Source organism: Amphiprion ocellaris, chromosome 21, assembly GCF_022539595.1.
Source record: "Amphiprion ocellaris isolate individual 3 ecotype Okinawa chromosome 21, ASM2253959v1, whole genome shotgun sequence".
Lineage (NCBI taxonomy): Eukaryota > Metazoa > Chordata > Actinopteri > Pomacentridae > Amphiprion > Amphiprion ocellaris.
In genome coordinates, this window is record NC_072786.1 from 1252116 (window position 1) to 1278566 (window position 26451).

Below are 26451 nucleotides of genomic sequence, written 5' to 3' on the forward strand. Positions count from 1 at the left end.
TCTCAGTTTTTACAGGTGACAGTTAATCAACACTGACATGCTCAGAAGGTCAGCGGGATGCATTTAGCTCAACCGCTAATTTATACACACAGTCCTGACTTAAAGGTAATTAAAACGAGTAATTACATCATCTGGACCAAACACAACTTTTTGTTCACATTCACATATCAGACAAAAGCATGTGTAGAGCATAAAACAGTTCAACTAAAGCTATAAAACTAAATAAATCCATGCCCATTGATTTAGGGGTGTGAGTGGGGATATGCCCTCTTGATTTGTGACTGGACCTGAAACTTGCCTGTCTTTGAACTGGACCTTATCTGGGATGTCGTCTGACAGGACTTGACCTGTCTTAGGACTTATTGTTTTGATTTGTGAACCTGGAGTTTTCCCAGAATTGCCATAGATTTAGCATACAACCCTGGACCCTTGCACCTGACCCAGAACTTGGTTTGGGACTACCCTGACTTAAAAGTGGAGTTCTGTCTTGTCTTGGTTTAGAACTTGACATGTTTGCTCTTGATTTATGGGTGTAAGTGGGGGCATACTACTGTAATTTGTGACTGGACCTGGGACTAACCTGACCTAGGACGTCACGTGGGATGTCTTCTGACAGGAGTTGACTTGTCTTGCAACTTGTGAACTTGGGGTTTGCCCGAAATTGCCCCAGATTTGGGATATAACGGTGGACGTTGTTGATCTTGGACCCTTGGACTTGACCCAGAACTTGGTTTGGGACTATCCTGAGTTAACTGTGGAGTTCTGTCTTGTGTTTATTTAGAACTTTGATGTAGGGTTGCATAAGTGGGGACATACCACCTTGATTTGTGACTGGACCTGGAGCTACCCTGTCTTTGAATTGGACTTTATCTGGGATGTTGTCTGACAGCACTTGACCTGTCTTGGGACTTGTTGCTTTGACTTGTGAACTTGGAGTCTGCCCAAAATTGCCCTAGATTTAGGGTATAACCCTGGGACTTTGTTGATCTGGGAGTAGAAAACTATTAAACTAAAACTATAAAACTAAATAAATTATATCTAAATGACAACATTTAAAGTCTGATGTAATCACTGTAACTTTAGAGCAATTAGCCGAATACAGTAAAGAAAATCGAACATTTTCAGGTTTCAGGGTCTTAAATGTGGAAATTTGATGCTTTTCCTGGTGTTTTGTAATGTGTGATTGAATAAAACCAAACATTTGAAGCACTTCAGTAAACTGGACTCCTCCTTGTGATTCTTCTAAATATTTCACCTTCATCCAAAACAGTTCCAAAGTGGTGGAAAATTTTAAGTCTTTATTCTCACCTCCAAATTACTGGACTTAAGGGTGTGAATTACGACAAATGAAGATAACTTTCTTCCTGATTTTCTGTCCAGAATGTGGTCATTGTTGATTCCACTGATCAGTTTCTTAAAATGCAGTCCTGCCATTCCTCTCCAGACAGTTTCACCACATTTCACACCTCAAACAAAGTGGGTTGGGCGTTAAAAAATACTTTAAACTTCCCACCAGTCAGAACTGAAGTATCTTCAAAAACTATAAAAGACGTTTAGTTATCATCTGGCTCTACACATCAGCACTGACCAGTCAGGATGTTTTACAGACCAAACTATTGACCAGTTAATCAGATAAATAGTTTTAAAAGTCAAATTTGAATCTAAAGCAACCCAAAGACATTTAAAGTGGTTGACAGGTTTTTATTTTTACTCTGTTTAACAGGAAAGACTAACCAGTGAACCCTACAGAAAACACCTTAAGAAACAACCTGACAGTTAATGAAACATGTCAAATGTTTTTTTTTCCAAATCTTTACTGTTGGTCAGCATGACTGTCAGCAGGCAGATCAGATCTATAAAACTCTACATCATCTGCATACGTGAGCACTTTAAACTTCACCTGCTCCCTGTGTCTTAATCCCGGTTTTCTTCTCCAGGTGATCGCTCCGGAGGAGATCGTTGATCCCAACGTAGACGAACACTCGGTCATGACTTACCTGTCTCAGTTCCCCAAAGCCAAGCTGAAGCCTGGAGCCCCTCTGAGGGCCAAAACGCTGCATCCCAAGAGGGCCAAAGCCTACGGACCAGGTAACAATGAAGACCCAGGACCAGAATCTATTCAAACCTGACCCATTTTAATCCTTTTCAATTTGCTTTTACTCTCAGATGAGCAGATTAGTCAATCAGGAAAGTATCTGAAAAGTAAACAATTAATAGTTTTGGGCCATTTAATTACAGAAAACTGATATTTTGAAAACATCCCATTGGTTTCATGGAGTCGTGACAAATATATTTTACTACTTTGTGATGTTTAGCCGATGCAAAAATTGAATATGTGTGGATTTACTGATAGTGAAAACTTTTGTTAGATGTGGCTCAACTTACTTTGACAAATGTCAGACCTGAATGACTGAGATAAACTGGGTTTTCTAGACAGTTTGCTGTTATTTTGCAATAAATCACAGAAAAAAATATGAATACATGATGGAATTAAATCCACAAATGGTAAAATTATGTCAAACATGAAAAAAATGTTTTATAGATGCAGTTTAGTTGTAAAGTTAGAAAAACTTTAGTTCTGAAGGGCTTGTTATACCTCACTGCATAGTAACATAGATAATATTATCTCCTGTCAGGTATCGAGCCTCGAGGTAACGTCGTTCTGAAACCAGCAGAGTTCCTGGTGGAGACGGTGGAGGCCGGGCTTGGGGAGGTTCTGGTTTATGTGGAGGATCCAGAAGGACACACAGAGGAGGTGGGAACTCACATTCACATTTGTATAAACACATTAAAGTAAAATACAGTCAAAATTTACTGTGATTTATCTGTATGTCCATCAGGCTCGGGTAATACCCAACAATGACAAGAACCGGACCTACTCCGTGGTCTACCTGCCCAAAGTGGAGGGGCTTCATAAGGTCTGATGATGGCTCTGATGGTTCCCTGGTTCTTCCTGGGTCTTACTATTTTCTGGTAGATAAACTGAGTCTTAGACCCTGACAGGCCTTTGTCCTCCCATTCCCCCCAGGTAAAGGTGCTGTTTGCAGGACAGGACATCGACAGAAGTCCCTTCATGGTGAATGTTTCGAAGGCCATCATGGGCGACCCGAGCAGAGTTCAGGCCCGCGGGCCGGGACTGCAGCCGAATGGGAACGTGGCCAATAAACCGACTTACTTTGATATTTATATTGCAGGTAACTGAAATCGTCATCGTCCTATTAATCACAAATGAAAACTAAAACAGAACACACAGTAGTTTGTTTCTCAATTAATCATCTTCAAAACAGACAAAGGAAACAGAAAAACTGGTTTCTTCAGTCAAAAGTTGTTTATCATTAAAACAAGTTGATGAAATAGATGTGAAACACATTTCAAAACTGCTCAACAAATGTCCTGCCTGAGGATTTGAAAATGAGCTGAGGTGTTCCAGATTAATTTGTGTTTGTTCATGTGTCTGATAATGACAAGCTTAGAGGTTTGCAATTTCACAGATCTTTTTTTAAGGGATTGTTGAGTTTTTGTGGCATTTAAAGCACTTTGCAACATTTTAACAAGTTGCTATATAAATAAAGTTTCTATCTTTAGAACATAAATAACAGATGCAGCTGAATAAAGTGCAGAGGTGTAGAACTGCAACCTGTTGAGGATGAGCTGTGGAGAGTATAGCCCTAAATTATTCTCTTTTAAATGTTTGTTCTGTCTTTGCTTCTTCGGTATCTTGTAATCAATGAGGTGATTTAGTCGTCTGAATAAAAACTGTGAAGGATAAAGAATCTCTCTCCTGGTCTCCACAGCAGCTATATTTCATTTTTCTGGTTCTTTTCCAGTAACAGTCACATTCCTCGTCCACAGTCTAAAGGCCTTGTTGTCCTCTGTCTGTCCACCAGGGGCGGGTACGGGCGATGTGGGCGTCATCATTGTGGACTCGAATGGTCGGCGGGATACAGTGGAGATTGTCTTGGAGAACAAAGGCGACAGTATATTTCGGTGCACCTATGCTCCTGTCCTGGAAGGGCCTCACACTGTCTATGTGACGTTTGCTGGGCAGCAGATTCCCAGAAGCCCTTTCACCGTCAACATCTCAGAGGGTAGGTTTAATATCAGCGCTGGCTTTTTATTGTCTTCTATATGTAGCTTAAATCAAAGTCAGATTTTCTCTTGTGAACTGTCATGAAATGATTTAGTTTCCTGAATCCTGCAGATATTTTTGTTTTATTTCAGTCAGTCCATCATTTAATCTAATTTAATATGATCAACTAACATGTTGACCCTCCCTCTTACTGCCACCCATCCACAGCACTGATTTCTAATCAGAGTGAGAGTCACTTCGAACTCTGATGTTAAGGCCGTCTTTGACTTAGCTTTTCCTCAAGCCTAGGTCTTGGGAATTGAACAGGATTACCCTTGGGTATTTCCCTGAGGAAACAGATCTTGCATAAAACCTGAATCTTTCTTGAACCAGGACCCTTGGACCTGACCCAGGACTTGGTTTGGAACTGCCCTTAATTAACCCTGGAATTCTGTCTTGTCTTAATTTAAAACCTGACTTAGGAGTTGCCGTTGATTTATAGGGCATAAGTGGGGACATACCACCTTGATTTGTGACTGGACCTGGAACTAACCTGACTTTGACTTGGGAACTTATCTGGGATGTGTGGCAGGACTTGACTTGTCTTAGGATTTGTTGTTTTGACTTGTGAACTTGGGGTTTGTACAAAATTGATCTACATTTAGAATATAACATGGAACTTTGTTGATCTGGGACCCTTTGACCTGACCGAGGATTTGGCTTGGGACTACCCAGATGTGATTTTAGGTTGACATTGGTTTGAAACCATTCTATTGTGGTTTCAAGACTTGATTTAGGACTTCCCTGTCTCATCTGATTTGCCTGAAGCTTTAGCACCTAGAGACACACTTTACTTCAAGTACTCGGGTTTGTCCCACCTGTTTGGTGGTCCTGTTGTCCGTTGGACTGGAGGTCTCTGTCCTCCCTCTGCCTTTGTACAAATGTGTCATCATTGTTGTTCCCTCCTTCAGTTCCACAGAGTGGCCCTCCTCCTGGGTCTCCAGTGCAGGTTGTACCTCAGTCCATTCGCACCCCACCCTCAGACAAGACCAGGAGAGCACCCCCTCCTACACCACCCAAACCCAGGCGACCAAGTTAGTACAGGCCAGGGTCGGGGGTGTGACTGGAGCCTGCCTGCGCTAGCCTGGTTCTTCCACCTCAACTCAAACCGTTCCTACCTTGGCCCCTCTGGACGGGGTTTCCCAGCTTTACAGCATGAGCCAGCACCTGCTTCGTCCTGAGCAGCTTCTTCTTTTTCTACAACTCAGACACGAAGTGAATGTGGAAGTGTTGAGCCCTCTGGATGGCGTCAGGATTAATGATCAATTGGTGTTTTAATCGCATCTCAAAAAAATGTTTCAATCTACCTTTGCAGAAATTCCAGCTTCACATGTGGGTTAGTTGTCATGGCCAAACCCATTTCATGTGAATTCAGTAATAATATACGTACTTGCATACCATACCAAGCTAATTGTCCAAGCTAGCAGAGGTGCAACATATACTGGCACTTTGCAAGCTATGCTACATAGCTAATGTCTTCTTTGATAGTTTATTTCCCCTGCCAACAGCGACAAGCTTCAGCAAGAAAATATTTCTATTAAACAAAATCTTTTTTTCCAAAATATAGTCAATAAATATTAACATATCAGCCCATATTGACACTCAATATTGTTGGTTTTTTTTTGTAATTTTATGTTCAAACTGTCATCCAGAGGGGGTTTGGATGTGTGGTTGGTCACTTATGTCAACATGTGGAATCGGCACCACCTTTAGTTTAGTTTAGATTGATTTATAAAACACGTTTGCAGGTACATGAAAGGAAAACCAAACGGGCAATGTAAAGCCCAAAAAGCTCTGGTTCATTTCCTGTCAAAGAGTTTAATGGAGTTTAGTTAGTTAAAAACCGGGACTGAAATTTGTCTGAGGTTTTCTACTGAGACAATTAAATAAAACATTTAGTTCTTTCCATTGGATTAATTCTGCATTTTGAATAACGACTAATGAGTGAACATAACAATGTTAATATAACCTGCAAAACTAAAAACTTCAGAATAATGTTGGGCTTCAGTTGACCACTAGAATTAGGTGCCTGGGTGACCATCTTCCTTCTCCTTCTTCCCACCTTCATCATCTTTATTGTCTGCTTGACTTCCTGTTTCCTCCTCATGTCACCATCAGTCACCTTCCTCCTGCAGCGCTTTTTCATTTTGAAATCTGATATTTTCTGTTGGTAAGACACCAACTGATTCTGTACGTTTGCATTGTTGTGGATAAAAGGGTATGGAAATGTCTTTGTGTCTAAACTCTCAGCTCCCATGTTTTCATTCTGCAGCTCTGATTCTCTGGTTTCATCTCGTCTTCATCTTTGCTGCTCTTAGCGCTGATCAGCTGACTAACAGAGAAAATCCTGCAGCTCTGTGTGTGGAAATGCGTGTTGTTGGCAGACTTTACTCAGAAAATGTATTATCTTGTTAATAAGTTGGAGGAACACTTTAGGAATGTATGTACATCGATTAACTGGAGATCAGACATTACTTATTAAGGACCATGATTTAGTAGTTTCCATTCATGGTAACTGTTTGTGCATTAGTAGAAGCAACTGGACATGTTCTTGGTTCTTGAAGATGTTTCAACATTCATCCAAAATGCTTCCTAGCTGACTGGTGGGAAGTTCAAAGTAATTATGAATCAAGGCTCATAAATGACCTGAAACTCACTTAAATCGGGCTCATCAACAAACTGAAACGCAAAACTCAAACACACGAATGACAAAAATTCATTCCTTGACTTTTGGGTCATTGACGAGCCTTGATTCTTGTGATGTCCTCTGGGAGGATTAGATCCTGAAGAGCTTTCAGGTTGGTTTTACGCCTTTTTGGAGGTTGTTAAGGAACTTGAAGATATCTTTAGGGAGGTTTCAGGGATCTTGTTTGTAGTTGTAGGTCTTGAATACGCTCCCGTTTGTTTGGGGAAGTCAAAGAGATGTTTTACAAGAATTGGGGCTACTGACGAGGTTGAAAAAGTCTTTTAGTACGTTTTAGAGGTCACGGAGGAGACTTAACATGTCTTACAGAAGGTTTCAGAGGTGTTGTACAGGTTGAAAGAGTCCTTAAGGAGATTATAGGGGTCCTTGATGAGTTTGCACCCTAAAATATATTTGGTTTTCCAGCCTTAAAGGTCTCTACAGGCCTTTAAGTTTCTACAAGCCTTGTTGAAGTTCCAGAGTTCCTTGAGGAGAATTTAGACCTTTCAGAGAGGTTCCAGTGATTACTGAAGAACTTTTGAAGGTGTTGAATGACATTTTAAAGGTCTTGAAAAGGTGTTAATGGTACTCTTAAATTAGCATAGCCTTAAGTTAGCTGTGCAAATCTTCAAGGACACAGAGAGCTTGATAAATTTCCAGATGTTCTTTAGGAGGTCCTTATCTTGGAAGGATCAGGTTATTTACCTCAACTTGCACAAGTTGCAGTCCTTTAATGAGCCTTGATTGGATGAAGGATCCTCTTGGATGAAGGCAAAACATCTTTAGGGACCTAAAAGACATTGAAGTACTTAGTGCTTCAAGAAATATTACTTCAAGACAACAAAGTAGTTGTTGCACAACAGAAATGAAGTGTTATCTTTCTACCAGGTTTACTTTTATCTAAGGTCAGACCAGTGAGGGTTGGATGGAAAGTTGTTTGCTAACAAGTCTCTAATTGAACCTTCTTAGGAAACAGGGCTGCGTTTGTGAGTTTTTAGTTTCATTTTCACTCTAACATCATCTCCTAGTCTAACATTATCCTACGTCTCCTTCTCATTGATCCAACCAGCCTGTAATCCCAATGCCTGCCGAGCGTCGGGTCGAGGTTTGCAGCCGAAAGGCGTCCGAGTGAAGGAAGTGGCAGATTTTAAAGTTTACACCAAAGGAGCCGGCAGTGGAGAACTCAAAGTCACCGTGAAGGGACCAAGTAAGACACCGAAAGCAAAATTTCATTAAAAAAAATATATTTCACACAATTCAGTCAGCCTCAAATTGAATCCTTTCATGTTTCCTAACATTAAAATGTCATTGACTTGCTAATGAATTATGTAATAAGGGCAAACATGCATTTTTACAGGTTAAAACCTCTTAATCTGACCCCAATAATATAGTCCATTTATATTTACAGTTAGAACTTATGCTTTAAAATGTATTTTAGATGATGAAGCAGATTTTTACAATTTGATTATTGCAGTTTTTCACCCGTACAAATGGTTTGATACATGAAAATCCATTAATGTACCCATTAAATGGTGAAACATTGGGAGGAACCCTTAAATTTGAACCTTAATTGGAAATGTTTTTATAGTCTGCGTCAGTAGTTAAGTTACCTTTTGTCCATTTTAGGGAATTTATGCTCCCCAAAGTTACCCTTACTCATGCAGATAATCAATGTAAAGCCTGTATTAAGTTCTAATCCATTAATTTGGCAAAATTTGAACGTGTTCATAGTTGTGTTTTTATTTTATTTTTAACGTTATGTCATAAATGTGATTTATGTTGGGACCAGTGGAAAACTAAATGGTTTATCCAAATAAACAAACATGGACACAAAAATCTGAAATAGAATACAGTAAAATATTATTCATTTGAACCTGAAAATGGAATCAAAATTAAGATGCTATTAAAAGGTTTAATGTTTTTTTTTTCAAATGAATGGATAAATTAAGGGAGTATTACTATAAGTGAACATTTAGATTTAGATATGAAATTTGTTTGGTTTTCAGGGCTGTTTTAAAAGTGCAATTAACTTCAAATATAGCTGAAGTCCTTTAAAATCATCTGACAGGATTTAATTTTTCTCCATGAACTTCCTCAGCCAATCAGCAGGATTTATCATCGAAATATTTTGGCATTAAAATTCAAATACTTTTAATTCAGTGCTGAGAAATCGATGTTTGTATTTTGGGTGTTTGATTTACTTGTTTACATTTTTATTTTATTCATAATCATTGTTAATATTTGGTAATTTTGAGTTAAGTTTAACTTTTAATAGCAGCTGCATTATGATTTCTTACTGTACTGATAGTGGGTTATGTATTAATTTTAAATCCAGAGGGCCTAGAAGAGCCGGTGAAGGTGCTGGACTTGGAAAATGGTGTCTATGAGTGTAATTACTACCCCGTAATGACCGGAAAGTACGTCGTCACCATCAACTGGGGAGGACACAGCATCCCACGCAGGTGAGATCAACGAACCGGCTGAGTTTATCCTAGTTTATTTAGAAAGTGTGTGTTAAAGTGTGTGTCCTACAGTTTATGTTAATGTGTTTAACATCACATTTTACACACATTTGTATAATTTAAGAAAGAGCTGCTATGTAAAGGAGAACTGTAGAGGACCCAGGATTGAACCCCGAGGTTCTCCAGACTCACATATATGTAGAATAAATGTGTTTTTCTCTGGAATTATGATAAAACTCAGATTTTCTGTGTGCACTTGTGCTTTTTCAGCCCGTTTGAGATACTTGTGAGTGAGGAGGCGGGGCCTCAGAAGGTCAGGGCCTGGGGTCCGGGTCTGGAGACCGGAATGGTCGGGAAGAGCGCTGACTTTGTGGTGGAGGCCATCGGCACCGAAGTGGGAACTCTGGGTATGTTACAGAAACATCAAGATTAAACTCAGGAACATCAATATAAAGACGGTCTGAAAGTTGATCCAGAGAAACGTTCAGTGTCTCAACAACTAGTGACCAGAGTTTAGTAAAAAAAAATAAATAATTAGCCTAAAATAACCTTTATCTCCTGCAGCACTTTTCAAGGGAACAAAGTTATGAAGGAAGTACAGAGAAGTTTTGATACAAAAAGAGTCTACAGAATGAAACTAAAAGAACTTAAAACAAAGAAAACAAAAGGTTTTTAGGTTGTATTTCAAAGATGGGACTGATTTATATTCTCTGAAAACTGTTTGAAGTGGAGATTCTGCATTATCTTTCCTGAAGATCCTCTTGTTAAAAAAAGATGATTATGAAAATCAATCTTAAAAGTCATGGAAAGTCAATGGAAAGCTGCTAAAATTCAGTTAAATTTGAGTAAAAAGTCTCATCACAGATGTTTTTTTAACAGAGTGTGATTAGTGGTTTGTTTTTGTCAAATTTTGAAATTATGTAGAATAAAATGATTTTGATAGAATATTAAGGTTTTTTGGTTGATTTTTCAGAGAGAATTGGAAATTTCTGGCTAATAGATGGCGTCATTTTAGACACAAGATAACTTGTCTTTTTAAACTCACCAGCAGGTTTTTTGGGTTCAGAAGTTTTATTTTTCAGTATTTGTCTTCAGGTTTCTCTATCGAGGGTCCCTCTCAAGCAAAGATCGAGTGCGATGATAAGGGTGACGGATCTTGTGATGTCCGTTATTGGCCAACCGAACCGGGCGACTACGCCGTCCACGTCATCTGCGACGATGAGGACATCAAGGACAGTCCTTTCATGGCTCACATCCTCCCTGCTGTCAATGATGTCTTCCCTGAGAAGGTCTGACCAGAATCGACCGACTCTACACGGTTTTATCTGGTGTTTTACTGTTAAACGTTACGTGTTGAATGTTCTCCTGTAATCAGGTGAAGTGTTTCGGTCCTGGTCTGGAGCCTCTCGGCTGCATCGTCAACAAACCCGCCGAGTTCACCATCGACACCCACGGAGCCGGAAGAGGAGAACTGAAGCTCTACGCTCAGGTCAGAACCCAACAGAACAACCGAATCTTTCATTTAACGAAGCTTCCTGTAACATGAAGTCTGTGTTTCAGGACGCAGAAGGTTTCCCCATCGACATCCAGATCACCAATAATGGAGACAGCACCTTCTTCTGCGTTTACATTCCCACCAAACCCATCAAACACACCATCATCATCACCTGGGGCGAAGTCAACGTCCCCAACAGCCCCTTCAGGGTAAAACCAACCATAATCCACCACATATTTAACTTTAGAGCATTTTTAATCTCTTTCAGCAGTTTGGACACCTAAATGTTTTTGCTCATGAACTCAAACTAGTGTCCATATTATTCAGACGCAGCTCTCAGAATTATTAGCAGCTTCTAAGCTACAAATATTTGGAACTAACCCTATAGAGCCCAGTGTAGAGCTATGATTGCATGTTCATATACACGTTCAAAATGGCAAAAAAGGTCCAACATGACAACAAACATCCAAAATGGCAAAAAATGTCCAAAATGACAGAAAACGTCCAAAATTACAAAAAGTCAAAAATGACAAAAAATGTCCAACATGACAAACATCCAACATGCCAAAAAAAGATCCAAAAAAACTGAAACATCCAACATGACAAAAAACATCCAACATGATAAAATACATCCAACATGACAAAAAATGTCTAAAAAAACAGAAACGTCCAACATGACAATAAACGTCCAACACTTAGGTTTTAGTAGGTTTTCTGCAAAACAACGTTTATCTGTTGCCTAAATTTAATTTTCTATAAAGAGGCTTAAATCAGGACAAAGTAGACCCCAAACTGTATAAATGGGTTAACTACTCTGTGTAGTTTCTCAAAATTTCACTGACTTTGGAAAAAAATCTGCTTAAATATTTTGGCGTCAAATGTAAAAACATTAAAAACGACTGAAATCTACTTAAGGTCATTTAAGAAGAAAATAACCAATAAATATTAATTTATCTTTATTTAATTATACATGATGGCAATGTGCTCAAAAAATTGCACAAGATAAAAGAAAACTCAACTTTTTTTCTCTCACATATGTAAAATTATCACCTGTTTTTTTTCAGCAATTCTGAAATGAAGACCATGAAATGTGACTGAAAGCTTCAGAAAAGCTGCTGAATGGATTTTGTAGGGAAATTATTTTATTATCAGCTGCTTCCAAAGTCAAGAATGAACTTTCAGTCTGAATACTTTCATTCAGTTATCAGACGTTTCCTCCATATTTGTAGTTTTCTGTCAGAGGTTTGATCCAGATTATTGATGATGATGATGTCGTTGATCAGGTGACCATCGGAGAAGGAAGTCATCCAGAGAACGTGAAGGTTTACGGTCCAGGTGTGGAGAAAACTGGACTGAAGGCCAATGAACCAACGTATTTTACTGTCGACTGCAGTGAAGCTGGACAAGGTGAGACAAAAACTAAAACAGCTTCAAAAGAACCACAAAGAGACACAAAAGAACCACAAAGAGACGCAAAACGACCACAAAGAGACACAAAACAACCACAAAGAGACACAAAACAACCATAAAGGGACACAAAATGACTACAAAGAGACACAAAACAACCACAAAGACACAAAATGACCACAAAGACACACAAAACTACAGAAAGAGACACAAAATAACACAGAGACACAAAACAATCACAAAGAGACACAAAACAACCACAAAGACACTCAAAACTACACAAAGGCACACAAAACAACCATAAAGGGACCCAAAACAACCACAAAGACACACAAAACTGCACAAAGAGACACAAAATAACACAGAGACACAAAACAATCACAAAGAGACACAAAACAACCACAAAGACACTCAAAACTACACAGAGGCACACAAAACAACCATAAAGGGACCCAAAACAACCACAAAGACACACAAAACTGCACAAAGAGACACAAAATAACACAGAGACACAAAACAACCACAAAGAGACACAAAATGACCACAAAGAGATACAAAACCACCACAAAATGACCACAAAGAGACGCAAAACCACCACAAAATGACCACAAAGAGACACAAACTGACCTTTACTTGTAATGAAATCTGACAACTGTGAACTTTGTGTTTTACCTGTCTGACCTGAAATAACCTGCTCACCTGTGCTACCTGTCCAGGTGACGTTAGCATGGGCATCAAATGTGCTCCAGGTGTGGTCGGACCTGCCGAGGCCGACATCGACTTCGACATCATCAAGAACGACAACGACACGTTCACGGTGAAGTACACGCCCCCTGGGCCGGGCCATTACACCATCATGGTTCTGTTCGGAGACCAGGTGAGGCAGCTGACAGGTGAGTCTCTGCTACAGACACACAACGTTCACACCGAGCCTCATACACACCTTTACCTCCGCCACAGGAAATCCCCATCAGCCCCTTCAGAATAAAGGTGGAGCCTTCACACGACGCCAACAAAGTCCGAGCAGACGGACCCGGACTGAACCGCACAGGTGAGTCTGCTGTGGAGACACAACTCAGACACACAACTCCACAGAACTCAGACACACAACCAGGACCAACTGCTGACTGACAGTCTATAGTTGGAAAATATCACAGAGACAAACAACGACCACAAAGAGACACCCAATGACAGTGTGTGTGTGTGTGTTGTGTCCTCACCTGTGCAGGTGTGGAGGTGGGGAAGCCGACCCACTTCACCATCTATACTAAGGGAGCAGGAAAAGCCAAACCTGAGGTCCACTTCACCGGAGCAGCTAAAGGTGACGCTGTCCGAGACTTCGAGATCATCGACAACCACGACTACTCGTACACGGTCCGCTACACGGCACTGCAGCAGGTAACTGCACACCTGGCAGGTGAGAGGGCGGAGCCTGGCCGGGGCTAACCAGTGTGTGTCTGTCTCAGGGCAACATGTCCATCACAGTGTGTCACAGAGGAGATCCCATACCCAAGAGTCCCTTCAGCATCAGTGTGGCTCCTCCTCTGGACCTGAGCCGGATCAAGGTCCAGAACCTCAACAACAGTAAGTCCTGATAAAGAATCATGAAGGTCCAGAACCTCAACAACAACATCTATTTATTTAATGTGTGTATTTTCTCTCGGTATAAACCTTGTACCTGTCGACAGATTAACTTCCCGTTTCGACAGATTAACTTCCTGTTTCCGTCTTTACCCTCAGAGGTGGATGTCGGTAAGGATCAGGAGTTTTCCATTTCCACTCGCGGCGCCGGCGGTCAGAACAAACTCGACGTGAAGATCACCTCGCTGTCACGTAGACCAATCCCCTGCAAGCTAGAGTCGGCTTCAGCCAATGAGCTTCACTCGGTGAAGTACATCCCCCCTGAGGAGGGAACCTACCGGGTGGACATCAGCTATGACGGGAACCCGGTTCCTGGGAGTCCGTTCAGCGTGGAGGGGGTGATGCCGCCGGACCCGTCCAAGGTCAGAACCGCTTAAATAAAGGTTATTTTAAGGTTCCCAGAATGAAAGATTCTGTTTCAAACATTAAATTAAGATTTTGTCTTTAGAATTAAACTAAAAAATATCCAAAAGCTGCATCACAGAGTTCCTCTTAAGTTCTTCAACCCTTGAAACCTTCAAACTGTTTCAGGCTTCTGACACAGTTTTACTGAGTTCTGATTGATTTTGTACAAATTTTGAGTCTTTTTGTACAGATATTTATAATTTCTGACTTTAAAAAATAGTTTAGGATAAGTTTTTGGACAAATTGTGAATCTTTTTGTACAAATTTTGAGTCTTTTTCAACAAGTTTCAGGTCATTTTGGAGACATTTTTTTCATTTAGGTTGTTTTTTTTAGGTAAATTTGGGGGTGTTTCTAAATTTTGAAAAACTGGACCAGTTTTGAGTCATGTAGGAAAAGTTTGTTTTTTTTGGACAAATGGAGAACTACTGAGAACTTAGGAGCTTCAGTAGAAATCAACTGGACTTCTCTTGTAGGTTCTGGAAGACATTTCAAGAAACATCTTCCAGAACCTACAAGGGAAGTCTAGCGACCATGACGACTGAGAATCTACACTGACTTAGAACAAATTTCAAAGTTCAGTTGAACAAACTGAGTCTTTGTCGACAGGTTTCAGGTCATTTTGGATGAGTTTTTGTCACTTTAGTAGTGGTCATCTTGGACGTGTTTTGGAGGTTTGAACAAATTCTGAGTTGTTTTGACAGAGTTTCAATTCTTTTTGTGAAAATTTTTATTTCTTTCTTTTCACTGGAGTCATTTTGTCCCATTGACTAGTTTAACATTCTCTAACTACTTCCTGTCCCCTCCAGGTCCGGGCCTATGGTCCGGGGCTCCAGGGAGGTGTTGTGGGTAAACCGGCACCCTTCGCCATCGACACCAAAGGAGCCGGTACCGGAGGTTTGGGCCTGACGGTGGAAGGACCCTGTGAGGCGAAGATCGAGTGCCAGGACAACGGGGACGGGTCGTGTTCCGTGTCCTACCTGCCCACCGAGCCCGGCGAGTACGCCATAAACATCCTGTTTGCCGACCAACATATCCCCGGGTCGCCCTTCAAGGCCGCCGTCCAGTCGGTGTTTGACCCCAGCAAGGTGACGGCCAGCGGGCCGGGCCTGGAGCGGGGGAAGGTCAACGAGGCCGGCGCCTTCACCGTGGACTGCTCCAAGGCCGGGGAGGCCGAGCTGACCATCGAGATCATCTCCGACTCTGGAACCAAAGCCGAGGTCCACGTCCAGAACAATGGCGACGGGACCTACTCCATCACCTACATCCCCCAGACCCACAGCATGTACTCCATCACGATCAAGTACGGAGGACACGTGGTGCCAAAGTTCCCGACCCGACTGCAGGTCGACCCGGCCGTGGACACCAGTGGGGTGAAAGTCTACGGACCTGGAGTGGAACTGACAGGTGAGTTCCTGGTGACCAGGTGGTTAAAGGAGGCAATCTACCAAAGTCTCAGATATTTTGGGGTTTTTTTGTGTCTGTTTGTGGTAGTTTTGTGTCTTCTGGTTATTTTGTGTTCTTTTTGTGGTTGTTTTGTGTGTTCTTAAACTTAATAAAAATCTCTAGAGTATGATTTAGTAGCCAGAGATTCAGGTTTTCTACATTAGTTTAAAAAACATTTTAAATGAATAAAGTAAGTTTGGTGTCCAGGTCTTGATTTTCACCCTAATTTAAGTTACTTATTTGTTTGTCTCCAGTGGGACCAGCTTCTGAAACAGTTAATATTCCACCTCCTCTTACACATAAACTGTATTTCTGGTAGTAATCACGATGATAACTGCAGTTTCCAAACCCTCAGTCCTGTTTTGTGGCTCTCAGTGGTTCAGCTTTCTGTTTATTGGCTGCTGGACTTCATCTCACTTCATTATGACAGTTAATAAACTTTCAGCTGCACATTTACAGCTCTGAGCTCAAACTTCAGGCTTCTCTGGCTTCAGATTTACACCCTTTAGGTTCACATTTATTCAAACTGGAAGAGCGAAGGAGCAGCGAAGTCATGAAGCCACTTAGTGAAAGAGAAGCTAGAGATGATCCATAAAACTCATCAGATCAGAAACAACCTCAGAATGTTCTCTAATAACCTAATTTATTTCACGTTGTTTGTGTAGAAACTACATTTAAAATAATCCAACATCAAACTCAACATGTTTCCTCAGAGTTTGATTTAGTTTTTGTCTCTGTTGGGTTTCTGCTGGATGTTCAGATGGAAAAATAAACTCAGAGTTTCCATCAACATCTGAACCATGAAACTGATGGAAACTAGCAGGAACAAAACAACGTCCAGTTATTTACTGCATCACACTTCAGATATGTGATGTTTTTACTGATAATCAATTGGACCAAAGGAAGTTGCAGAGACTAGTTTATTGATTATCCATCAGTAGAAATCTGAAACAGTTTTTAAAATTGTTCGCTGAACATTTCCTAGTTTGATTTAAAGATTTTTATTAAATCTAATGTAAATCATGAATATTTGCTATCTGGGTTCATGAATGCATCACCATTTTTTGTCTATTTGGGCTGGTTTTGTCTGTTTTTGTCTTAATTTTGTGTGTTTTTGTGGCTCTTTGCGGTGGTTTTATAGTCTTTTTGTGGTCATTTTGGGCCTTTTTCTCCCTTTGTGGTGGTTTTGTGTCTCTTTCTCCGTCTTTTTGCATCTCTTTGTAGTGGTTTTATATCCGTTTGTGGTGGTTTGTCTGTTTTTGTGTTTATTTTATGTGTTTTTGTGGTGGTTTGATGGCTTTTTGTGGTCATTTTGTGTCTCTTTGTCTCTCTTCCTGATAGTTTTGTGTTTTTGTGGTGGTTTTGTGTCTCTTTCTGTATCTTTTTGCATCTCTTTGTGTTGTTTTTGTGTGTTTTCGTGGTGGTTTTGTGTGTTTTTATGTTGGTTTTGTGTGTTTTTGTGGTCATTTTGGGCCTTTTTATATCTCTTTCTGGTAGTTCTGTGTTTTTGTGTGTTCTTGTGTCTCTTTCTGTGTCTTTTTGCATCTTTTGTGGTAGTTTTGTGTCTTTTTGCCTCTTTTTGTTGTAGTTTTGTTCTTATTTGTGGTCATATGGTATCTTTTTATGGTCTTTTGGCTGTTTCTGTGGTCATTTTTGTCTTTTTTGTCGCCTTGTGTTGGTTTTGTGTCTTTTTGCATTTCTCTGTGGTGATTTTGTGTCTCTCCGTAAACTTATTGTGTCTTTTTGTGGTCATTTTGTGCCTTTTTTAGTCCCTTTGTGTTGGTTTTGTGCCTTTTTGCGTCTCTTTGTGGTAGTTTTGTGTTTATTTGTGGTCATTTGGTATCTTTTTGTGGTGTTTTGGCTGTTTATGTGGTCATTTTGTGTCTTTTTGTTTCTCTTTCTGGTAGTTCTCTGTTTTTGTGGTAGTTTTGTCTTTTTGTGGTCACTTGGGCATTTTTGTGTTGTTTTGTGGTGTTTTTGTTGCCTGTATTGTTAGTTTCTGTGTTGTTCTTCGACCACTATGTGAAACTGACGCTTTCAAAGTGCAGAAGCATTTAGAATTTCTCTGTTTTTATGTCTTTGTCTGTGTTTCTCGTTGGCAGGCGTCCTGAGGGAAGTAAAAACCCATTTCATCGTGGATGCCAGAGCTCACTATAAGGTCGGAGGGAACCACGTCAGCGCCGCCATCTCCAACCCGTCGGGCGCCAACACGGACGCCTACATCATCGACAAGGAGGACGGGACGTACCTGGTGCAGTACACACCGTATGAGGACGGTGAGTCCAGCAGAAGGTCCACTGGTTCTGGTCTAAAGGTCTGAAACACCTCAGTTCATCAGCTGAGCATCATGATGGAGAAATGAAATAGTTCTGTTCCTTCTGCAGTAGTAAACGCATCTGTGGTTTAAACTGGTTCATTATGTTCAGACCTCTAATGAGGGAAACACTTCACTAAAAACTGGCTTTAAATACACAGAATATCAGCCAAGAGTTCGGTTTTTAGAGTTTATAGTCTGTTAATGTGTTTTACTTCAAAGTTAAAGTGGAAAAAGTGGTTTTCAATTATTACTGGATGTTCTAAATAAAAGAACTTTAACAAGCTAATTACTCTGCTAACCCGCTAAAGGTAACACTTTAAAACTGTATCTTAACACTTAACACTTGAATAAACACTTTGAATGTAAAAAATCATCAGCATGTTAACTTTAAGACAAATGTGCATGTTTACATGCTAGTGTTAGCCCAGTAAGAGGCTAACTTTGTTATGCTAGCATGCTAATGCAGCTCAGTTTAACTAAACTAATAAAAGTCACTGATAATATATTTAAAAGTAGAGACCAAACTCATCTACATGGTAGATATTAACTAGTAAACACGTTAACAATTAGAAGGAATAAATTCCATGTTAGTACTCTGAACACGCTAAACTTAGCTTGATGACATGGTAGCATACAGTATTTGTTTTGTCATGAAAATTATAACTTGATAAATACGTTAAATAAAGAACATGTTAGCATTTAATACTTAGGAAATCTAAAATATCAGAATGTCTGAGTAATTGAATGAGGAACATTCAGCTTTTTAAAACAAAAACTGCAGCATGTTTGCATTTAGTTGGTAAGAAACTATAAACATAATCATTTTGACATGCTACTGTGAGGACGGTAATGGGATAGCCTTAATATGCTAGCATGCTAACGTCCAGCTCAGTTTAGTTTAACTAAACTAGTAAGATTTGGTGAGAGTACATTTTAAAGTTTAAACTCATTGTTTACTCTAATACTAGCACATGAACAGGCTAACCTTAGCTTGATAGCATGCCATCATACAGATAGAAATGTTTGTGAACTAGCCTGATAAATATGGTGAAAATCTTCATGTTTACATTTAGTTGGTGAGAGACCTTTAACCTGCACGTACGCGCGTTAGCATGCTAATGTAAACACAAGAACAGGGTAGCCTTATTATGCTAGCATTCTAATGTAAACACACGAACAGGGTAGCTTTATTATGCTAGCATGCCAATCTAAACACACGAACAGGGTAGGTTTATTATGCTAGAATGCTAATGTAAAGACAAGAACAGGGTAGCCTTATGCTAGCATGCTAATGTAAACACAATAACAGGCAAGCCTTATTATGCTAGCATGCTAATGTAGACACACGAACAGGGTAGCTTTATTATGCTAGAATGCTAATGTAAACACAAGAACAGGGTAGCCTTATACTAGCATGCTAATGTAAACACAAGAACAGGGTAGCCTTATTATGCTAGCATTCTAATGTAAACACATGAACAGGGTAGCTTTATTATGCTAGCATGCCAATCTAAACACACGAACAGGGTAGGTTTATTATGCTAGAATGCTAATGTTAACACAAGAACAGGGTAGCCTTATGCTAGCATGCTAATGTAAACACAATAACAGGGAAGCCTTATTATGCTAGCATGGTAATGTAGACACACGAACAGGGTAGCTTTATTATGCTAGAATACTAATGTAAACACAAGAACAGGGTAGCCTTATACTAGCATGCTAATGTAAACACAATAACAGGGAAGCCTTATTATGCTAGCATGCTAATGTAGACACACGAACAGGGTAGCTTTATTATGCTAGCATGCTAATGTAAACACACGAACAGGGTAGCTTTATTATGCTAGAATGCTAATGTAAACACAAGAACAGGGTAGCCTTATGCTAGCATGCTAATGTAAACACAATAACAGGGAAGCCTTGTTATGCTAGCATGCTAATGTAAACACACGAACAGGGTAGCTTTATTATGCTAGCATGCTAATGTAAACACACGAACAGGGTAGCTTTATTATGCTAGAATGCTAATGTAAACACACGAACAGGGTAGCTTTATTATGCTAGCATGGTAATGTAAACACAAGAACAGGGTAGCCTTATTATCCTAGCATGCTAACGTGTAGCTTAAAACTTAACATGTATGTTTAATATTTGATACTAAAGATGTGTTAACATGCTAATAGTATCTATAGCATACTGTATGTAGAAATCAGTTCTTTAGCATCATATTGAAACACCTGAAAGAGTCCACAGCTTAAACTAATTAAACTTTATCTGTGATATTTCTAGTATTTATTGTGTAGTATTTTACTCATCACATGGCTGCAGTACATCGGTTAGCTGGATGACTGCAGGCTGTCGGATGGTATTTATAGCGGGTCTGTCTGCAGGCAGCAGATGGTTTTCCACTGATAGCGATGTGTGACACGCCGCGGTGCATTGTGGGACGGAAATACTCGGCCGGCCGAGGCTTCGCTCAGCCTGGAATTTTAATGGAAAGTGATTCTCTGCTGGAATCTCTGCTGTCATCTCCGGTTATAACAACAAACCACAGTGGAGGAGCTGTGAATGAAAACAAGTTTTATTCAGGTGGTGATTCGAGCTTGATGAAGTTAGCAAGCTATTGTTGCTAATGTCTTTCTACATAACATTTTAATGAAAACTGTAAATAAATACTGCATCAACCAAAATTCCAAAGTTATTCTTGAATTCTGATTTTATAAGAGTTTTGTACAATAAAAAAGGGAGTGGACAGGAGATAAAATAGTCATTCAAAGGTACAAAGACAAAGAGTAACTTCAGTTTGGCTAAATGTCATGCTAACTTTTTTGATTCTTTTGTAGAGATATGGGAAACCAAATTTAGTGGGAGGTAATTAACATAAATTCCCTTCAGGTAAAACAAAAATAAGTAGAATTTTTACGAGAATCATTTTAAAGGAAACAGAAATTAGCCTTCTGGATATTTAGCTAGGTGCGTCAAAGGGCTACATCCAGTAGATCCAGTGTCCAAAATGATTCAAAAATTGTTCAAAATGATTCTAAACTTTTCCAGAATTACTCAGAATTTATTCAGATTAATTCAGAATGATGGAACCTGTTGATAGTCACTCCAACATTGTCTATAATGTCTTCCAACACGTCCAAAATGACTGAAAAAGTGACAGAAACGGCTCCAAATTTGTCTAAAAGAGTTTATCGTGGCTACTGAGCAAAATGCTAACTTGCTACCAAAGACACCATCTGAAGGATTCATGTTTGAAAGTCTTAAACCTACATTTTGTCTAACAGCCAGCAGGGGCCGACTCCTGTGCAGTCCATGACTCCACTTATCAGGTACTTATAGCCTTGACACTCCTCTCCAGGCAGTTTTACCACCAATAACACCTTGAGTCATGTCAGACTTTAGCCATTGACAGTAAGTTGCACTGCAAAAGCTCAAAATCTTACCAAGTCAATTTGTCTTATTTTTAGTCAAAATGTCTCATCCCACTTGATTTAAGACAAATTCTCTTAACAAGAGACATTTCAGCAGATGAAGGGACTTGTTTTAAGACAATGCATCTTAAATATCTTGTTAAGTCAAACAATCTTGAAATTATCTTGTTTTGAGTTGAATTTTACAAGAAAACTCAAAATAAGTTAAACCCTCGTGTCGTCCTGCAGGTCAAATTGACCCGTTTTAAAGTTTGAAAATGTGGAAAAAAATCTATTTTCACAGTGAAACTTCTGATGTCCACATTTTCAACATTTTTGAACATTTTTTGGTGGAAAAAAAAGAAATGTTAGAGCTGTTTCTTAAGAACATTCACAAAAAATCTTTTTTATGTGAATGTTCTTAAAGATAATAGAAGTTTATTTTTTTATATATATATATATATATATATATATATATATATATATATATATATATATATATATATATATATATATGTACACATATATTTTAAAATATTTTATTTTATATATATTATATTTTAAAATAAAACTTTTAAGGGAAACTTTTAAGGAATTATTGGAATTTTCTTCCTGAAAGTTTTGCAAATTTTCAAGAATTTGGAGAATTTTTTGCTGATTTTTTTGGATCTTTTTCAGACAAGGAAACAATATTTTTTGGTGCCTGTAAATGAAGACAGCAGGAGGGTTAATGCATCTCAAATTAGGGGTTACATGAAAGCAAAATCTATTTTTGAGTGAAAAACTGCTATTTTTTTAAGCATGTCTGGCTTATTTTAAGACACCTAAGCTTGACAATCCTGGTAAAATAGAGCTTAAAATCAGTTTTCCCAGCTAATTTTAAGATCTCAAGATTCTAAATATCATAATTTATTTCAAGAAATCTTACCAAGCTATTTTTCACTTGTTCTATTGGTAGATTTTTTTCACTTATTTCAAGGTAAAAGTTCCTTGAAATAAGTTTTTTTTTCTTGTTTTGAGAGGGGCATTTTTCCAGTGTGGTCATGTGGTCTGGGGACTGAGAATAAATACCTGGAACTACCCACTGGTGAGCTAGAACTGAGGAACCTCTGGGATGAAGGTGAAACGTCTTCAGGAACAACAAACACAAATGTTGCTTTGCTAAAACGGTTGCTAGCATGATGGACTCTGACTTAACGACTCCGTCCATCTCCAGGTTTGCATCTGATCGAGGTTCTGTTCGATGAGGTTTCGGTGCCCAACAGTCCGTTCAAGGTTTCGGTGATCGAGGGTTGTGATCCAACTCGAGTCCAAGCCTACGGTCCGGGTCTGGATGAAGGACTGGTGAACAAATCAAACCGTTTCACCGTTGAGACCAGGTAGCTTCCCTCAGTTTGTTCATGCAGCATGAACCTTCCAGCACTCTAAATGTCTTCGACTGTTGAAACTTAAATTCACTCAAAAACCTTCTTTTTGCTTCATCCTCAGGGGTGCTGGCACTGGAGGTCTTGGTCTGGCCATCGAGGGACCATCAGAGGCAAAGATGTCATGTAAGGACAACAAAGATGGCAGCTGCAGCGTGGAGTACATCCCCTTCACACCTGGAGAATACGACGTCAACATCACCTTCGGAGGCCGACCAATCCCAAGTAGGAGATGGCAGCAAAATGTCTGAGCAATAGGGTTGTGTTTGGTTTAGAGTTTATTGATCTTCTGTTTGTCTTGCAGTGAGTCCGTTTCGTGTTCCAGTTAGAGAGCTGGTTGATCCCAGTAAGGTGAGGTGTTCAGGTCCTGGTCTTGGAAGTGGAGTTCGAGCTCATGTTCCTCAGACGTTCACCGTGGACAGCAGCAAGGCTGGAGTAGCTTCTCTGGAGGTCCAACTCTACGGACCAACAGGTAAGACCAGGAAACAGCGCTGAACTGTCTTCTTGTACCTGGAGGGTTCCTCTGTTGACTCATTACAACTTGAGGAATTCGAGGTTCATACAGACCCCAAGTACCTAAGTAGAAAGCAACTGGACTTCTTTTTAGGCTCTTCAAGACATTTCAAGAGATTTCCTTAGGGGAAAAAAAGGACAAACATTGACATTTTTGACTGAATTTCAGCCGTCTTCTAGTTTGCATTGTTCTATCAAGGTGGGGTTGTACCATTGAAGTCCATATCTACATATCAATCAACCTGTACAATTTCAGGACTTCATCTCCATTATGTCTCAGGGTATGACTTCAAACATCAAATTGACATCACCCCACTTTCTTTAAGAACTTTTAACTCAAAAGCTAATGTTACCTATGAGCCCAGATTCTACACATGATCAGCTCAATCATTATTCACCACTTAAAAAAATAAAAAACATCAAATTGAAGATGGTCAAGCGTGGGGCGTTTGGTGAATTGAGGCAGAATGGAACTGGGTCATGTTTGTATCAACTGGACCAGGTGTTGTTCTTAGTCTCTGCATACATGCATGAAGCCTCTTTGTAGTCTTTGTTTACATTCTGAATGTCTGGTTTGTCTTCAGGTGTGGCTGAACCTATCAGCATCACCAACAACGGCGACGGTACCCACACCGTCAACTACACTCTGACCAACGAAGGTCCGTATACGGTGTGCGTCAAGTACGCCGACCAGGAGGTTCCCCGCAGGTCGGTACTGCAGACTTTACAGGAACAGAAAGTCCTTCTGATCCTGATAACTCAGTTCTAACCTCTCCAGCCGTCTCCTCTCAGTCCGTTCAAGATCAAGACGTTACCGGCTCATGATGCCAGTAAAGTCCGGGCCAGCGGTCCGGGTCTCAATGCTTCTGGGGTTCCAGCCAGTCTGCCCGTTGAGTTCACCATTGACGCCAGAGATGCTGGAGAAGGTCTGCTGACCGTCCAGATACTGGTGAGTCCCAGAGTCCTGATGTGGTACCGCACCAACCCTGAGAACAAAAAGGAACCAACCAAAATCTCCCTTCCTGTCCAGAAGTCCTGAGGTTTTAATGACCATTTGAACCAAACCAGCAGCAGCTCTGATAAACATCTAATATCACATTTTAGTAAGTTCACTGCTAGCCTAGCAAGGATAGCATTACCTACAAGTTGTAGCAAAGTTTAGAAAATATCTGAGTCTAATGTTGAAAGAACATATTAAGCTCAGTTCAAAGAATGTTTCTGTGAGGTGAAAAGTTAATTAAGACGTAATGTTGTAGTTGCAAAATTTAGTGGAACAACCTAAAAAAGGAAGAATGTTCTTAAACCAATGACTGAAAAATGTTTTGAAGATGTTGGTGAGGCCGTTTATCATAAATAATCTGATATATCATTGAAAGTATAACATCTTTATTGTGGGAGTTGGAAGATCTTGACAGCAGAGGGCACTGCAGAAAAACAGTTTAATGAATTAGACCCAATCTACAGCTCAAACTGGACCATTGTTTTACATCATTTGTGCTTAAAATAGTTTTGTTTGCACTGTGATGATGTATTTTTGACCATTTCCATGTTCCCACACCCAATGCTGCACCAACAGGCTTTAATAAGTGTTTTATCTACTGAGAACCATTAAGAACCAACCAAAATCTCACTTCCTGTCCACCGATGAACCTGAAAGAGAGTTTAAGGGATCTGATTCAACCGATAGACTGTTGTTTTGTTTATTTTTTGTGTAGAAATATATATCGTAAGGTGTATTTTTGTATAATGTTGGTAATTAAACAGCTGTCGGAGAGACGGAGGTTGAAAATTAGCCGTCTAGCTAACCCTGCAGTCGCGCTAAAGTAAACAATCATCCCAGCTGGTGGAGTTTTCATAACTTTGGTTGTGTTGTACATCCAGGCCTCAGCTTCCTTCGCCTGCAGTCAGAGTTCAGGGTTTAGTGAGGCCGGTAACGGAGCCTCACTAAACCCTGACCTCTGACTGCAGGTAACGGAGGTGGTGCAGCCTCACTGGCCTCCCCCTCCAGCCTCCTGCTGCTGCTCTCTGTTTGTATCTGTGAATGAAACCAGCCGTGGGCTTGTTGCTGTCGCTGCAGGGTCCGGACGGCTGCAGGCGCGAGGCCTCGGTGTTTGTGGAGGACTGGGGCAGGAGGGTTTGGGAGACTCATATAGTAAAGAGAACCATCCCCTTCAGTATTCTGAGGAGAGGCTTCGTAAGGCTTCACCTCCTTCACCTCCCTGCTTCACCTCGTCTCACGTCTAACCTCACCTCCCTTGCTGCCTCCTCGTCCCCATAAAACAACATTTAGAGTCCTCAGAAATCTCCTGTAACCTTTAATGATTTGTGTTTCTGCACCAACGACCACGGCAGCCCTGATTAGTGGTACTATGACTCTTTCTATACACTGGAAAAAATGCCCCTTGCAAAACATGAAAAAAAACTTATTTCAAGGAACTTTAACCTTGAAATAACTGAAAAAATAGAACAAGTGAAAAATGTCTTGGTGAGATTTCTTGAAATAAGATTTGATGTTTAGAATATTGAGGTCTTAAAATTAGCTGGGAAAACTTATTTTAAGCTATATTTTACCAGGATTGTCAAGCTTAGGTGTATTAAAATAAGCCAGACATGCTAAAAGTACCAGCTTTTCACTCAAAAATAGATTTTTGATTTCATGTAACCTCCTAATTTGAGATGCATTAACCCTCCTGCTGTCCTCATTTACTGGCACCAAAAAATATTGTTTCCTTGTCTGAAAAAAATCCAAAAATTCAGCAAAAAAATTCCCCAAATTTCTGAAAATTTGCAAAACCTTCAGGAAGAAAATTCCAATAATTCCTTAAAAGTTTCTCTTAGAAATTTCATTTTTAAAAAAATCCCCCAAATTTGGCATGAAAATTCTGTAAATTCTGAAAATGTAAATATTTTCAAAAAATTCGTGAAAATTTTCCAAAAAATCCTAAAAATATCTAAAGTGATTCCATATATATCAGTAAAATTTCTAATATTTTCTTTAACAACATTCACATAAAAATCTACCAAAATCCAGTGAATTTCGCTGGATTTTGGTTGATTTTTATTAAGAAACAGTTTTAACATTTTTTTTCCACCAAAAAATGTTCAAAGATTTCCC

The 26451-nt window shown here is 39.7% G+C and overlaps 1 protein-coding gene across 7 annotated transcripts in view; it reads left to right on the forward strand.

The window, feature by feature from the left end:
* LOC111585313 (filamin-C-like) overlaps window positions 1-26451 on the forward strand; it is a 71631-nt gene that overhangs the window by 20925 nt on the left and 24255 nt on the right. For 5 of the 7 annotated variants that reach the window (XR_008600217.1, XM_055006592.1, XM_055006594.1 and 2 more), the window contains exons 4-28: window positions 1938-2088; window positions 2637-2755; window positions 2841-2918; window positions 3029-3194; window positions 3888-4088; window positions 5041-5163; window positions 7882-8019; window positions 9148-9274; window positions 9545-9681; window positions 10370-10563; window positions 10650-10763; window positions 10835-10978; window positions 12053-12176; window positions 12893-13053; window positions 13137-13227; window positions 13405-13574; window positions 13643-13760; window positions 13917-14179; window positions 15030-15627; window positions 17769-17942; window positions 22616-22778; window positions 22888-23048; window positions 23128-23295; window positions 23921-24044; window positions 24129-24285. Coding sequence is in view for 6 of the 7 variants with exons in the window: in XM_055006592.1 (XP_054862567.1) it covers window positions 1938-2088; window positions 2637-2755; window positions 2841-2918; window positions 3029-3194; window positions 3888-4088; window positions 5041-5163; window positions 7882-8019; window positions 9148-9274; window positions 9545-9681; window positions 10370-10563; window positions 10650-10763; window positions 10835-10978; window positions 12053-12176; window positions 12893-13053; window positions 13137-13227; window positions 13405-13574; window positions 13643-13760; window positions 13917-14179; window positions 15030-15627; window positions 17769-17942; window positions 22616-22778; window positions 22888-23048; window positions 23128-23295; window positions 23921-24044; window positions 24129-24285 (4164 nt within the window). In the remaining variant the exon portion in view is untranslated. The remainder of the gene's footprint in view (window positions 1-1937; window positions 2089-2636; window positions 2756-2840; window positions 2919-3028; window positions 3195-3887; window positions 4089-5040; window positions 5164-7881; window positions 8020-9147; window positions 9275-9544; window positions 9682-10369; window positions 10564-10649; window positions 10764-10834; window positions 10979-12052; window positions 12177-12892; window positions 13054-13136; window positions 13228-13404; window positions 13575-13642; window positions 13761-13916; window positions 14180-15029; window positions 15628-17768; window positions 17943-22615; window positions 22779-22887; window positions 23049-23127; window positions 23296-23920; window positions 24045-24128; window positions 24286-26451) is intronic. The other 2 variants (XM_055006596.1, XM_055006597.1) reach the window with 1 other exon arrangement.